The sequence below is a fragment of the Cotesia glomerata genome, linkage group LG5, assembly GCF_020080835.1.
Source record: "Cotesia glomerata isolate CgM1 linkage group LG5, MPM_Cglom_v2.3, whole genome shotgun sequence".
Lineage (NCBI taxonomy): Eukaryota > Metazoa > Arthropoda > Insecta > Hymenoptera > Braconidae > Cotesia > Cotesia glomerata.
The window spans coordinates 5,989,441-6,004,818 of NC_058162.1; the positions used below are offsets into that span (position 1 = coordinate 5,989,441).

A 15,378-nucleotide genomic window follows, 5' to 3' on the forward strand; every position below is an offset into this window, starting at 1 on the left:
TAAAAAATAATTTAATATTTTGAAAACAAAAAAAAAAGTAACTTAAAAAAGATCCAAACTATATAATCATCAAAATAAATATAGTAATTACCACAATAGCAGACTCTATCTGTTCTTTAAGAACCTGCAAGCTGTTATCAATCTCCTCGACCTGTGTCCTTTCTTTGCGCCTCTCTTCATACACCACTTGCATCATGCGCTCTTCGAGAAGTTGCAGGACTCCATGAATATGAACAAAACTTTTGCTAATTTCAACTTCAATCTCCTCTGTTGAATGATCATCCTCTTTCATTAGTATCTTTTTTACCTTCTGCAATCATAAAAAAATAATTCAAATTATTAAACATTAATCCTTATATTAATTTTACACCTTATAAATAAACCTAACAAAAAAACTACACAATAATTACACAAATTATAAATCTAAATTTTTGACATTTAGAATTTTTTCATTTTTTTAAAATTAAAAATTTATAATTTCAAGTATTTTTTCATAAATTGAATATTTCCTTCTATTTTTTTCAAACACCTGTCAATTTTAGTAGATTTCATAAAAATCTAATTATTGCAGCCGTCTTCATGGCGCAACTTTTGAAAAATTTAACCATTTTATGACTTAGTTTGTCAAGCTGATTTAGAAAATATATATAGTTCAAAAGTTTATATATGTATGTATTTATACAATATAATTATATTCTAATTAGCAAATTGTCTAACTCCATTTTAGAGAATCTTTCATTTGTACAAAAAAATAATTAGTTCAAAATTTATTATCACTTTAAAAAACCATTTAATATCATTAATATCTAATAGAGGTATAATATTTTGATTTAGATCATTCAAGTAATTTATAATTAGATTATTGCTACATCAAAATGTTAAAAAATCACCTCTAAAAAATACAGAGAGACTAATTGCTAATTAGACCGTCTATATATATTTATATATACGATATAACGCGGTTTGTCACGACTATAGCGTCTCTAATTCATAATGGATCTTCTCTAAACTCAACATACTTAATTTTTAGACGAATATCAAGGTAAAGTTCAAAGATGAACTTAATTAGTGAAGTAGTTCAGAAATTACTGTACAAGGTTTAAAAATTTTAATAATTGTAAAAATTCACATTTTGGTAGTTTTTTTCGCGGATAACTTTTCAATGAAATAACTCTTATCAAATTTTTGTAAATTGTATTTTAAAGCCCATTAAACGAGCTTTAATTTTCATGTAATTTTATTTTCCTAAATTGAAAATGACCTATTCGTCTGAAGATATTTAATGAAATTTTACTATTGCATTCGTTTTAACTTAGGGAGAAGGGATTATTTGTATTATTATTTTTATGATTTTTAATTAAGTAAGAAATGGCACTTTTTTTTCTTTCATTCATTTACATTAATAGTAATAAATATTTAGAAATTATTCAATAATTAATTATGAAAATGAGATTAACAGGAATCTGACAATTTTTAGGATTTTTCATATTAAAAAAAAAAAATTTCACTTTTAGATTTAAAAAAAAATTAAAAGTTTAATTTTTTTGTTCTAATTTAATTAATGTCTGTTGATTTCAAAATCATAATTAATCATGTAATATTAGAAATTTTTTCTAAATAATTCAGTTTACAAAAAATAATTTATTGCCATATTTTTCATTATAAAAAAAAAAAAAAAAAAAAAAAAACAATAAGAGTTAAAAATAAAAAAAAAATCATTATCCAGGAAGAATAAACGTCTGGAGGTTGCTGGCTGAACATCACCATCAACATATCAGCATCAGGTGAGAGGCTGCTAAGTAATCGAGGACACAGCCTCTCATCCTTTACATACTTATACTCTTATATATTACATTACATATTATATATTATACATTATACATTATACATACACGACCTCTTCTATAACAAGATATAAAATATAAAATAAAGCTCGGAGCATTAATTAATATAATAAAAATAAAAATAAAGTAAGAGGCGCAACAAAACAAAATATCTTTACACTTAAACCGTGCCTTGCACATCTCTCTTTCTCTCTCTCTATATTTATCCATGGAGTATAATAAAAAATGAAAGATTGGAATGGCAGGGAGACCCATCGTCTTAGCACCTCAATCGCGGCTCACTTGTGAATGCTCAGTCTTTCTCGTTCCCTAGGCCGAGTAACCGCGTCTGGATTTTGTTTACATTTTTAACCCGCGGCCCATCACCGGGTCCAAGGGTTCAATTAAATTTATACGCAAAAAAACGATAAATAGTAAATTAAAAAAAAAATTGAGGATGGACGGTGAATAATTGAAAGTTGAGGTCATAAATGAAATTTAAAAAACTTAAGTAAAAAATGATTCGACTGAAATCATTGTTGATTATTGCCGCTGCGATTCTTATGCCATTAGTCGGTAAGTATTGATTAATTATTAATTGATGATTATTTAATATAATATAACGAGTAGATGAATGCAAGGAAGAATTAATTAATACTTGGGATCTGTATTAAGTACAAGGATAAGTGGTTTGATTAGTTAAGATAATTATATTGATGATTAAATGGCATTCGTAATTAAGCCGTTGATTTAATATTATGTTTGTTGCATTTTAGGGGTGGTAGCTTTCATGTGTCGGTGTTATATAATATCGTTTAATATAATGTCATGGGAGAATGGGAGGATGGTTTAGATCATGCAATTTAGTGAATTGATAGATGGTAGATGATACACACTGATGGAAGAATTTATTTATGTTTTTTAATAATTAATAAAATTTTTTTTTTGAATAGAAATAAATTTTTTAATAAATAAATAATTCATTCATTCATAAAAAAATAATACTACTGTAAAAAAAAAAATAAATTGAATTAAGAGAAAAATTTTTAAACGAAAAAAATTATTTTCAAGATTTTGTTTTGAATAAAGTAAAATTTTTTAATTTAAAAATTTTAATACTGAAAATTAAGACGGTGTGGTTCTTTAAAATTATTTTATTGGTTCATAATTTTTTTTTCATTGTAATTAAGATACAATGCATTAATAATTTTAATTGTAAAAAAAATTCTGTAAATAATTACAACTATTGTTTTATTATCAATTTCATTTTCTCTATTTTTAATTAATGAATATCTATTAATAATTATTAAATATTGACTATAAATAAGTAGCTATTTAAAAGTAATAAATTGCAATTAATAAGTGAATTATTAATCGGTAATAAAATTTTATAAGTTAATTAAATGAATGAATGAATGAAATATTTAATTTAATTTAATGAAATGTTTATTAAATTATTAAAAGTAAATAGAGTTTATAAATAATTAACAAATCCTTCTATCAGTGTAGATGATAGATGATAGATGATAGTTGATATCACGGACTATTGAGTGGTATAGTATGGCTATACCTCGATTGGGCAAGGTAAAGGTAAAGGGGAGACGAACTAAACGGACGGGATGATCACGGATCTTTGATCCTCAGGGAATCCCGTTGGCGTTTAGAGTTGCGCAGAGAGTTAATTGAATCACGCGTAGTTATAGTACGTAGGATAGTTGATGTTGTTGAATAGAGAAGAGAATAGAGAAGCTAACCGGTAAATGGGTAAATCCATAGTGTGTGCGATTTTACTTCTTTCTCTGTTTGTTTATCCTGGTAATTCTTGATTTTGCGGCTCTAAACTCTAAACTAGATACTGTTGTGTATAATATGTGTACGTTTAGTTGTTGTATGTACTCGCAGACGGTTTGTCGGTTCACATTCGCGTTTACGTATACGGTACCCGATCGAGATACACATAACACGCGGGCGTACGTCCAATGCAACGACAGTTACCGCGGGGTTAATTGCAACAACGAGAACGCCTGTCTCTCACAGATATGAGGAATTGCCACGACTCGGTTCTCTTCTCTGTTATTCATTTTTTAACATGCTAAAGAAAAATATACACTTGTATGAATATGAATATGGATATGGATGTTTTTTATTAAGTTTTTTTTTTTTTTTTTATGCTGGCGGAAAAAAATTTCATTAGGACAAACGCTTTTTATTGTAAACAACATTTTATTATGGATGGGGTTGAAATTTAAGATAAACATTCTTTGGGGTAATTAATTTTTTAAAGTAAAGAAACAAAATTGAGTTCTTTTTTTGACAAACATTAAAAAAAATTTTTTTTATATAATTTTTAAATAAATTTTATTCAAAAATAAGATATTTTTTTTTGAGAAAATAAAGAATAATTATTCATATTTAAGTATGATATGTTTTTAATGAAATAATTTTGGCAATTGATAATTAAAATATACAAAAATTTATTTTTTATAAAAGAAAATTTTTTTTATTTTTGATTAATTATTTGAATAAATTTTTAAGGTTGTTGTTTATTTATTGGAAGAAAAAATAATCTATTTAAGATTTTAAAATGAAAACTTTCTATAATTATTAAAACTTACAGATCCTCTTTTTTTTTTTTATCAATAAATTATAAAAAAAAAATTAGGATGACGGTTGGACCGGCAATAACTTTTGAATGAATGAACCGATTTTCACGCGGTTGGTAGCATTCGACGCAGTTTTTGAAGCCCCATGAAGAATCTTCAAATTTAAATCGATCAAGCCAGGAGTTTCGAAGTAATTCCGAAAATACACTTTTTTCGGTTTTCTTTCGACAACGATAATTCACGAACGAATCAACCGATTTTGACCGGGCTGGCGGTGATCGACGTGGTTTTTTAAGCTTAAGAGCTGATAAGATTTTGAAATTGATCGGTAAAGCTATTTAAAAGCTGTTCCAAAAAAACCACATTTCAAAAAATTTTTTTTTGTAGTTTTTTTGAGATTTCTTAAAATCTACTGCTTTAAATCAGTCTAAATGGTATTCAAAATCTAAGTTTGGTCAAGCTCTTTCGAATGGCACCAACCGCGATGAAATCGGTCAAGTCGTTCAAAAGTTATGAGAGGTTTACATACGGCGACACACACACACACGCACGCACGCACGCACGCACATACAGATATACGGACATCACCGCGAAAACATTCGGGGATGCTTCCTAGGACCTCAAAACGTCAACATCCGTTGAAAACTCGATTTTCGAAAAACGGGGTAAAACCAATAACTTCTCGATTTTTGAAAATTTTCAATTTTCTTGGCGGGAAGTTAAAAATTAAATTAATAATGAAAATTTTGGTTCCAATTTTTAAAAGTACTTGTTAAATAAAATTAAAAAAGTCAAATTATCAATTTTTTAATATAATATTTTAATCTAAAAAAATTAGTAATTATCATACTTTAATATCTAAAAAGAGATAATTAATTGGCCTTTAGGTAAAATAAAAAGCGATAAATTGTAAGCAATTTAAAGCTGATCGATTAATGAAAAATATTTAGAGGAATTTTCGAGGAATATTGGTCGTAAAAAAGAAAAAAAAAGTGAAGAATGAGCAATGAAAATATTTTTTAATAAAGTGAAGAATCGAGGATTTATATTGAAAGGAATCCGTTACTATCAATGTACAACAAAACGATGGTAAATTGAATGAGAGCGAGGACGGTACGACGACGAGGAAGTCCTTGAAAGAAAATTATTCTTTGAGATCGGAATCAAGTACCACGGCAAATAAATCTCCGAGACATGAACCAGTTTAAATCACAATAAAAATGATAGATAAATAAATATAAATATTCAGTGGAAAAATTTCATTTTAGTTTTTTTGAAAAAAATAAAATGAAAAACATACTGTACAGCCTTGGGCTCGGGCGATAATTGATATGGGAATCGTGTTTATTTGAGGACACAAAATCGGTACATCAGTTCATTATTTTCCGTATGATACGTATCCATAGATAATTTTGTCCTTTTTCAGTTAAAGTAACAGAACAGGGAGGAATAAAAATGAAAAATATAAAATTCAAGCTCTCTTCCGTGCATTTTTTTTTTTATCTCTTTCTAGTCGATGAATCGATTAAAACATCCGGTGAAAAAATGGTCTTGCACACCTACATATCCAGATCTACCATCGAGACGCACCAATCGTGTGTATTATTATTGTTGAGTGAGATTTTATTATTTTATTATTTCGATTGGTGGTTACGTGCTTGGCTACTGGCTGCGAGGCTCCTGGCTACATGCGCACGTTTCCAGCCCGATAGAATAACAACAAAAATAATACATAAAGTATAAACCACAAAAGAATTCAAAATATAGATATATATTTGGATAAAAAATAAAAAAAATATTTGTGTATAAATAAATGAATAATAAAAAATAAAAGGGTATGCGTTTATTCCGCAAGTTATTCATTTGAAAATCACGCAAGATTTCACTAGTTCAAATACACAATTACTGCTCATGTTGTTTCGGCTTTTTTTTTGTATCGTTAATGTTATAATTTATTTTTTTCGATTTAATCAGGCTATTACAAATTTACAGTTTTTCAAGTAAGCTTTTAGTTCCTTTTTTTTTCTTTTTTTAATAAAAATTAATTAATAATTGAAAATTTTTTTTTAATTTACGGTTTTAAGGTAAGGTAAAAGCCCCAATAGATGATCACGTACCAGTATATGATCACTCCATGTATTTGTATATCTATATTCACAAATATAGGTATATGGGGCTTTTACCTTAGTTGTCGAAGTACAATATTGTCAGAAAATTAGAGATCATACGCGCCGCAAAAGTATATGAGCTTGTAGCTAAGTAATCCATAATTTTTACGCAAGACTTGAACTCACAACAAATACATCAAAATATTGTCAGTTTTTTTAAAGTTTCTGACGTTAAATATCCAATTTTTAATTGAATTAATTTCGGGTCATACGTGGTCAATCGACTGCAAATTTTAAAGGTAATTATATTATCATGTCCTTAATAAGTATAAAAAAATTTAGAATTTTCTGACGCTATGCCTTAGCCACGACAACTGCCTTAAAATATGAAACAAAAAAAATTATTTTTGTTTTAATATGTTTAAAAAAATTTCTTTTTAATAAATTAAAAAAAAAAAATAAACATTATAAGTACACTGATAGAAGGATTTATTTGTATTAAAAAATAGTTGCTAATAGTTAACAAATCATTTATTAGAGACCACTTTTTAGTATTAAACAAATATTTCTTAGTATTTAAAATGATTTGTTGGTATTTAATAAATCTGATATTCATTTATTAAATATTAATAAATCTTTTTAAATACTAAGAAATATTAAGGACTAAAAAGTGGTCTCTAATAAATGATTTGTTAAATATTAAAAAATATTGTTAATTATAAACAAATCCTTCTATCAGTGTATCATTTAAAAATTTTTGAATTCTATTTTGTAAAAAAAAATTTTATAAAATAACAATTTCCACCGAAAGTTTACTTATTAATCATTTAAATTAAACTTTATTGAACTAATACGATGTAATGACTATTAATGAAGTTTTAGATTTATATATATAAAAAAAAAAAAAAGTTGAGTACTTAAGGTCTGAATCGATGACAATCGATCCTATCAACGAATGGATTACTTTTATATAGGTAGCGCGTGGAATTGACGATACGAGTTGAGATATAATAAATAAAAAACTAAAACATAAATGCAGGAAGAGCTTGCGCTTTAATATAAAGTACTAAACATAAATTACTTGACAAAATAATTCACCCGATCGGAAATTAATATTTAATAATAAATCCTCTGAAAACGTTAATATGCTTTTACGAATTCCGTGTGAGCTGGTATTTATTTATATAAATGTATAATATTTGTGAGTGCGCCAAATGAAATATAAAAATCATATTTAAATTAAAGGATTAAATTTTGTTTATTGCGTTATCGGAGATAAAAGGTATATTTACGATTATTATCGTTATTATTGTTTTATCGGGACTGTATTAAATGAGTGGGAGGAATAGAGGAGAGTCAGTTTCAAGTACCATGCACTATAAAGTGAATATAAATATATATAAAAGTTATACATATGTATGTATGGTAAATATAATAATAGTACTAGGGATAAAGCGCGACAGTACTTTGAATAAAGTTATAAACATTACATTCTACCGGCTGAGTAATGCCAAGATGGTGAAATCGTAGGTGTGAACTGACTTGTGAATTCACTCTTTGTCTTACGTAGTTTTATTAACAATCTACGCATGTTCGATCTTCGTAATCAAATCATAATCGCAGAGAAATTATAAAAGAAACCTTTTTCAGTTAAAGCTTTCAAATTTTTTCCTTTTTTCTATTTTAAAGTTATGGGTAAATTATACTTGGAATAAACGCCGCGGTTATGATTGAAATTTTGAACACTTGTGCTTGTCAATTTTTGATTATTTATTCTATTTATTCTTTGGTTTGAATAATAGTTGCTAAGGAGAAACTTTGAATACAAAAACTAAAATTTATTTGACTGCAAAAGTTTTGAATTGAGGTCAGGTCACTTCAATTAGTAAAAGTTTAATTTATTCTAAAGAAATTTACTTTCGAAAATTTTCTGCAGATTATTTTGAAATCAAAAATTTGGGTCAATAAAATTTTTTATTCTATTTTTTGATAAAATTTTTTATTGGATTTTTTAATAAAATTTTTACTCTATTTTTGATAAAATTTTTATTCTATTTTTTGATAAAATTTTTTATTGGATTTTTTAATAAAATTTTTTAATAATTAACTTTAGAAAAATTTTGTCAATTGAAATAAAATAAAATAAAATAATTTTGTAATTTTTTTTAGCTGAAAAAAATTGATATTTAACGAAATAAAAGTAGGATTAAAATAAAAATAATAAACAAGATTGAATACAGAGTAATTATATGAGGAATCAAGTTATTGGATAGCGAAAACCGCAAGTAAACTTAACGTAAAGTCTTCTTGCAGCATCTTGGGTAAGAGTTGTCGGAGATACGCCGACAAATTCTGGGAATTCTTGATGACGGCAAGTTTATCGACTGTACAATATAACCCGAGAGTAAAAGACAGACATTCGCACACCGAGAGACGAGAGACGGGAGCCGTATCGTTGAGATAGAGAGGAATATCCAGTAGAATAGTTAATTGCATTTGGCAACGTCAACCGTAAGATATAACTGCAAAAACCGCTCGGGCTTTTCGCGACAAATGTTTTCCTCGAGTTAACCATCACATCGCTCACCCTTATTTTATTTCACATACATATCCGCTTATACTATTTAAATAAACGTGTTTGTGCTTTTCATTCGTCAAAATCCCGCCATGCGGTTTTATGTTTCATTTATTTATCAAAGTTGCTTATGTTTTTATTTGTTATTCAAAATTATTTTTAATTACATTTTATGGATTTTATTCATGTTATTCATTTTCAAATCTAAGCATTGAAATGAATAATAATTATTATTAATTTTTATTATCACCAATGAATAATTTGGTGCAGAACAAAATAATTTTTTTTTAAGTTTAAATTAAAAATTTAGAGTCAAATTTTAAAAATACGAATAAATCATAGGAGACTTTAACTAAAATTTAATGACCTTAAAAAATGGCCCTTATGAATTTTATTGTATCTTTCAATCTTGATTTAAAATTTTAATTTTAAAAATTTAGTTTAAAAAAAATTTTTAAAAGTTATATTTTAATCAAAATTAAAAAATTGAAATTCTGATTGAATAATAAAAGAAACAATAAAATTTATGAGAAACATTGTTGAATATAATTGAATTCTCTACAAATAAAATCTCTTATAATTTTTCGTATCTTCAAAATTTTACTCAAAATTTTGATTTTTACTTGAAAAAATAATTTTTACTTTAATCTATTTATTGTTTGAAATTCAAATTAAAAGTAACTAGCAACTTTGCAGTCATTATGTGACTGTCGTGACTTGTGAATTATGAATAAATAAAACTTTGCTTTATTAAATAATGACTTTTGTTAAATTGCACTGAACTTGATTGAATATTGACGTTTTCAAAGATATAAGCTCATTCCGATGTTACACTCATTAAGAGCTTTCATTTGAGTACCCACATGCATTTTCATATATTTTTCATATATAGATACACGGTGAGAAATTTCTGTAGAAATTTACTATGCATACATAATAAGACTGAACCTTAATGACTCAATTCAAAATATTACCATAAAAATTTAAGAATATCATATTGTACCAATCAATATTTACTAGGGACCATAGTAAATTTGACCATGAAACTGTTACATAAACATATATAAAAAATTTTCGTAAACTGACAGAACAAAAACTGTTAGTGTGCTTAAAACTTTTCATTATAGTTCCATAGTAAAATTTCTGTTGCTCAGTCGACAATAAAAATTTATAAAAAAGTTTCACATTTAGTTACGTGTACTCGGTTTAAATTTAAAATTGTGACTATGAAATTTTCAAATGTCCCATAGTAAACGTATGCGCGTCAGTCGCGACGCGCGCTCTTTCATTTTTTCGTGCTGCTTTGTTTTGTCAACATAAGTCTACAGACGCTATCAGTAGTGGTTAACGGTGTTATGAAAATTGCAATAAACATTAAGTTTTAAATAAATATTAGCTTATAAATCCATCAACACATGAATAGTTAATGAAAATTTGTAAGATTCATAAATAATAAAATATTTAATAATTTACCGTGAAAAATTAAAATGAAAACAAACATTTGATGGTTAACCTGCAACCGACACTTCTAATAATAATAAAAAATAATTTTTAAAGTTATATATTGTGTTTATAATTATTCATAATAAAATTAACTGCCAAAATAAATCCTACGTTCATTGTTAAAAATGAAAAAAAATTAAAAACTATATTTTAAAAAATATTTTTAAAATTATTGCAAACAAAAAAAATCTTGTTTGGTTTGATATTTTTTGATTGCTAAAACATTTTTACTCTAAAATTTTTTATTTTTTACAAACGTTTTCTTATTTTTTTTGCTATAGTACATTCGGAAATTTAAATTATTGCATATTTCATTTTACTATGGTACATTTCAATTTCTACCATTTACTATGTCTGATTTCATTTGTTTCGGAAATTACTATGGGCCATTGTAAAATTTTATTCTGAGTCAATAAGGTTCACTAGTAATATGCACCATTGTAATATCTAAAATCCATGCAGAATAAAAAATAATGGAAATTTCTCACCGTGTACATATAATATATATAAATATATAAAATATACTAACAAAAATGGGTTGTGAGGAAGTAGTCAGGATGATATATAAAGAGCAAGAAATAGAAGAAATAGAAACAAAGCTGGATGAAGGAATAATGAGGATAAAAGAAGAAGCAAAAAAAGAAGACGAAGAGGCAATAGAGAAATCATCATATTGCAAATTATACAAGAAAATAAAAATAGACAAAGATAAAAACTACTATTGGAGAAAAGATTAAATAAGTGGAGAAGACAAGGAAACATGGGCGAGGGTACGATGTGGGAACATAGGAAGAGGGGGAAAGAAAGGATATAAGGATTGGAGATGCAGAGTATGTGAGGGGGAAGAAGAAACCCTGATACATATAATGAAATGTGAAGAAATATATGAAAAATTAGGAGAAAAAGGAAAGAGTTTCTTAAATGAATGGAAAGATTTAGAAAATGAAAAGGTATTAGAAGAAAGACTAATAGAAGTACTAAAGGGAAGAATAGACGTGAGAGCATGCACGGTCTTCAGAAAAATTGAAGAGATCCTAAGGGAAAAAACGGGATTGCGGAGTTTGGGGCAAGAGGGTCACCAAAACAACGACGTGCAAACAAGAGAAAAAAAGAAAAGAAAATAAAAATAGAAAGATTAAATGGAAAGAGAAATAATATATATAATTAATATACAGATACAAAATAGGTAAAAACTTTGTAAGAGACGAAAGTCGTGCAAATAAAACTATTTATTATTATAAATATATAAAATATATGAAAAATTGATGTGGGTACTTAAATGAAAGGTCTTGATGAGTGTAACATCGGGATGAGCTTATATCTTTAAAAATGTTAATAGTTCACAAGATACAAGGTCATTTTTTAATTATTGATATTTTTAAAGATGTAAGCTCTTCCTGATGTTACGCTCATCAAGATCTTTCATTTAAGTACCCACATGCAATTTTGATATATTTTTCATATATATATATATATATATATATAAAATATATGAAAAAATTATGTGGGTACTTAAATGAAAGGTCTTAATGAGTGTAACATCGGGATGAGCTTATATCTTTAAAAATGTTAATAGTTCACAAGATACAAGATCATTTCTTAATTATGTATCTAGAGATAGAGAATTTTCAAATGTAGCCTAAATACTTATCATCATAAATTGACTATTGGTGAGAATGATATGAAACCATCAAAAGGCTGAACTCCAGATCAAGACTTTTCCAACGATACTAAATTTAATCATAAAAACCCATTTTATCATATAAATATACTGGCCACAAAATTTTGCTTGTTCTTTTAATAATATAGATTATTAATTTAATATTTATAAAAATTTAATAAAAAATCATACGGACAAAATTTGTCATTAAATATTCAACTTCCCAAATGATTAACCCTGAATATTAAACCCAGTCTCATCTCTATTACGAAACCAACCGGTTTTTCGAAAATCTAAAATATTACGCAGTCGAATCGGTTTAAAAAAACAAAAATGAAGTTCCGGTTTTTCGAGATCTTTGACATTAAAACATATTTATAATAAATAAATAAAAAAAAAAAATTTAGTATAGAAGTGACGCATGTTAACTCAAGCGCAAGTAGCGAGAGGATGCGATCAGACGGACGTTTGTTTGCTCGACAGCTTTGGTTAACACACAAGAGGAACTAAACCTGTACCACGATCATACAAGAGAAGTAAACCTGTGTCGTATATATATGTATAGTTATATTAGTAAGTAAAGTATAATATAATATAGAAGCAGTAACACAAAACAGGTGCTTGAGAAAAGCATCAGCGCACCGAACAAGAGCCCAGAGAAAATTCAACTTCGACACATAACACGTGAGAAAAGCCCGACTTTAGAAAATTCTATATTGTATCCTACTCGGTACAGCTCCTAAATATACAAGGATGTATAGATATATGTGTCCAGAGAGTGTTTGATAAATCTTATCAAGACTCTCGCCACGGATCAACGAAATTATCTTACTTTAATTTTATCTCTGGCAATTTCTTTTTGCGATAGTTGGAAAATTTATTATAAAATTGAGTTTACATTAATATTTAATGTTGGGATGAGTAAGCGTTATAATATTGAATTTCATGATATGAGTTCAATATAATAAACGTATAATATTATATTTTATTGAATACTTTAGTCGAAATTAAATTAATTGCATTTGAAATTGATATATTCATTATTGAATTGGGTGTAATGAGTATTTTACGCCGCCAGGTGTTTAAAATTTTTTGATAAAAGATTATAACACGCATTTTCAGTTTAATTTCACTAGAAAATCGAACGCGCTTTGCGCGCTTCTGTCATAATGTTTATTATCGACAATTTAATTAATCAATATTTTTACAAATTTTACTCATTAATATTTAACCGTTGCTATGGTAATCGTTGCCAAAGTGGTCATCATAGCAACGAAAAGCGACAACAATGAAAACGTCACATCAACTTTTAAATAAAGGATTTAATATAAATTTAGAAAAAATTAACTTGGCAATGGATACTCTCTTAAGATAAATCAGTAGAATTTCACTGATTTATTACCAGCGCGCATGTGCGCAGATATTTTGTTCACTGATTCAATCTGTGAATTTCACTGTTACATTTTAAGAGAGTACGGATTATTATTTTATACATACACTACACGGGCAGAAGTTTGAGAGCTCTGAACTGCGCGCTGTGATGCCCTCGGCTACGCCTCGGGCATCATGGCGCGCAGTGCAGAAATCTAAAACTTTCTGCCCTAATAGCGTAATATACTATTAATTATAAACAAATCCCTCTATCAGTGTAAAAATATCAATTTTAGACATTTGAGGTTGATTCAAAATTAATTATTTTTTATTTAATTATTTTGGGCAAAAAAATTCTTTTTAAAAAGATAAATTTTGAAATAAACCAAGAAAATTATTTGAAGAATTTTATTGTCTTGAATTAAGAAAAAACATTCTCTTTGAAATGATTTTTTTGGCTTAAGAATTTCTCTTTTTGCATCGAATTAATTTTTTTCTCAAGTATAAAAAATAAAAAAAAAATCTATCGAAAATTTTTTTTTCCTCAAAATTTGGACTGTTCAAAAATGAAATATTAATTATTCCAAAATAAAATTTGTATTAAAAATTTTAAATTATTAAATATATAAAACCATAATTTATCTATTAAAAAGTATGATTTTTAACACTGATAAAAATAATAATGCAATTCAACAAAACTATGCAGATATTTGAAATGATAATCGCAATCGTGATCGACATAATAACGAATGAATAATAATTCAAACATATATGTAAGAGTTGTGAAATAATAGGTCAATCGATCGGGCTAAGTTGAATAATCGATCGATGATCGATGAAAGCCAAAAAAGGTCTATCCAGCCACTCCTCTTATTATATATCTTACATCTTATATTTTGTATTAGGTTATGTCTTAGACTAACCGTTGCTCAGATCGACATACTTGAAAATTACATTCTATTTTATCCACCTCTTACTTATTGTTATTAATTTAAAGCCTCTGTACTGCACCGAAACTTTATGTGTAACATTAAAGAACAATGTTCATTGTTAAATCACTCGCCTCATATTCTTATTCTTTTATTTTTATTATATTTCATTACACTTAAACCTTATTACAGCGTTATTACCATTTTTATTGCAAGTCACTCACACCCGCTGTCATTCTGAGTCATACTATTAATATTTACGATTAATATTACATTGTACCGTATCCTTCGATTTAACTATTTACCGTAATATTGAGCTTGATGTTTCATTTGACTTTCAATAAACTTTGATAAGTGTTCGATTTTTATTTTATTAATTCGGCTGTCAATGTTGAGTGAAATTCAATTTTTTGTACGAGTCTTGATTAAATATTTTTCAGATTAAAAAAAAAAGTAAAAGAAATACAAAATTCTGTTTATAATTGGGAACTAATCGTAAATATTGGTACTTGATAAATTTTTGAATCTCAACCCTCTGCATACATTATTTCATAATTTAGACAGTCATTCTCGCTAATTGAATTTCAATTATTCACAAGTACTCATAACGTACTAAAAATATTAATTGCCTTCAATTTTACTCACTAATTAATTTTTAATAAATTAACGGCTTGGATAATACTTATAATATAACAATAATAATATAATAATAGAGATAAAAAATTTTTTTAATTAATGTGACTTATTAAAACTTTTTTTTTCACGGAGAAAAAGGTTCGCTCGAGTTAAGAAAATATTTTTCTTCT

At 26.8% G+C, this 15,378-nt stretch overlaps 2 protein-coding genes and 1 long non-coding RNA gene across 4 annotated transcripts in view; 1 reads left to right on the forward strand and 2 right to left on the reverse strand.

Moving 5' to 3' along the window:
- Positions 1 to 15,378, reverse strand: part of LOC123264780 (RING finger protein 17) — a 136,282-nt gene that overhangs the window by 12,283 nt on the left and 108,621 nt on the right. Inside the window, exons 1-3 of one of the 2 annotated variants that reach the window (XM_044728251.1) lie at positions 11,701 to 11,711; positions 6,091 to 6,095; positions 92 to 312 (exon numbers count right to left, since the gene is read on the reverse strand). In XM_044728251.1, coding sequence (XP_044584186.1) covers positions 92 to 292 — 201 coding nt within the window. In that variant the 5' untranslated portion in view covers positions 293 to 312; positions 6,091 to 6,095; positions 11,701 to 11,711. Of the gene's footprint in view, positions 1 to 91; positions 313 to 6,090; positions 6,096 to 11,700; positions 11,712 to 15,378 lie in introns of those variants that run through there. The other variant, XM_044728250.1, reaches the window with a different exon arrangement.
- LOC123264853 overlaps positions 2,131 to 15,378 on the forward strand; it is a 44,163-nt gene continuing 30,915 nt past the window's right edge. Inside the window, exon 1 of the mRNA XM_044728373.1 lies at positions 2,131 to 2,399. Coding sequence (XP_044584308.1) covers positions 2,342 to 2,399 — 58 coding nt within the window. The 5' untranslated portion in view covers positions 2,131 to 2,341. The remainder of the gene's footprint in view (positions 2,400 to 15,378) is intronic.
- Positions 7,287 to 13,585, reverse strand: LOC123264882. Its single transcript, XR_006509437.1, has 3 exons — positions 13,419 to 13,585; positions 10,053 to 10,057; positions 7,287 to 7,298 (listed from the first exon to the last, which is right to left on the reverse strand). It is a non-coding gene; the product is annotated as an uncharacterized LOC123264882 (long non-coding RNA).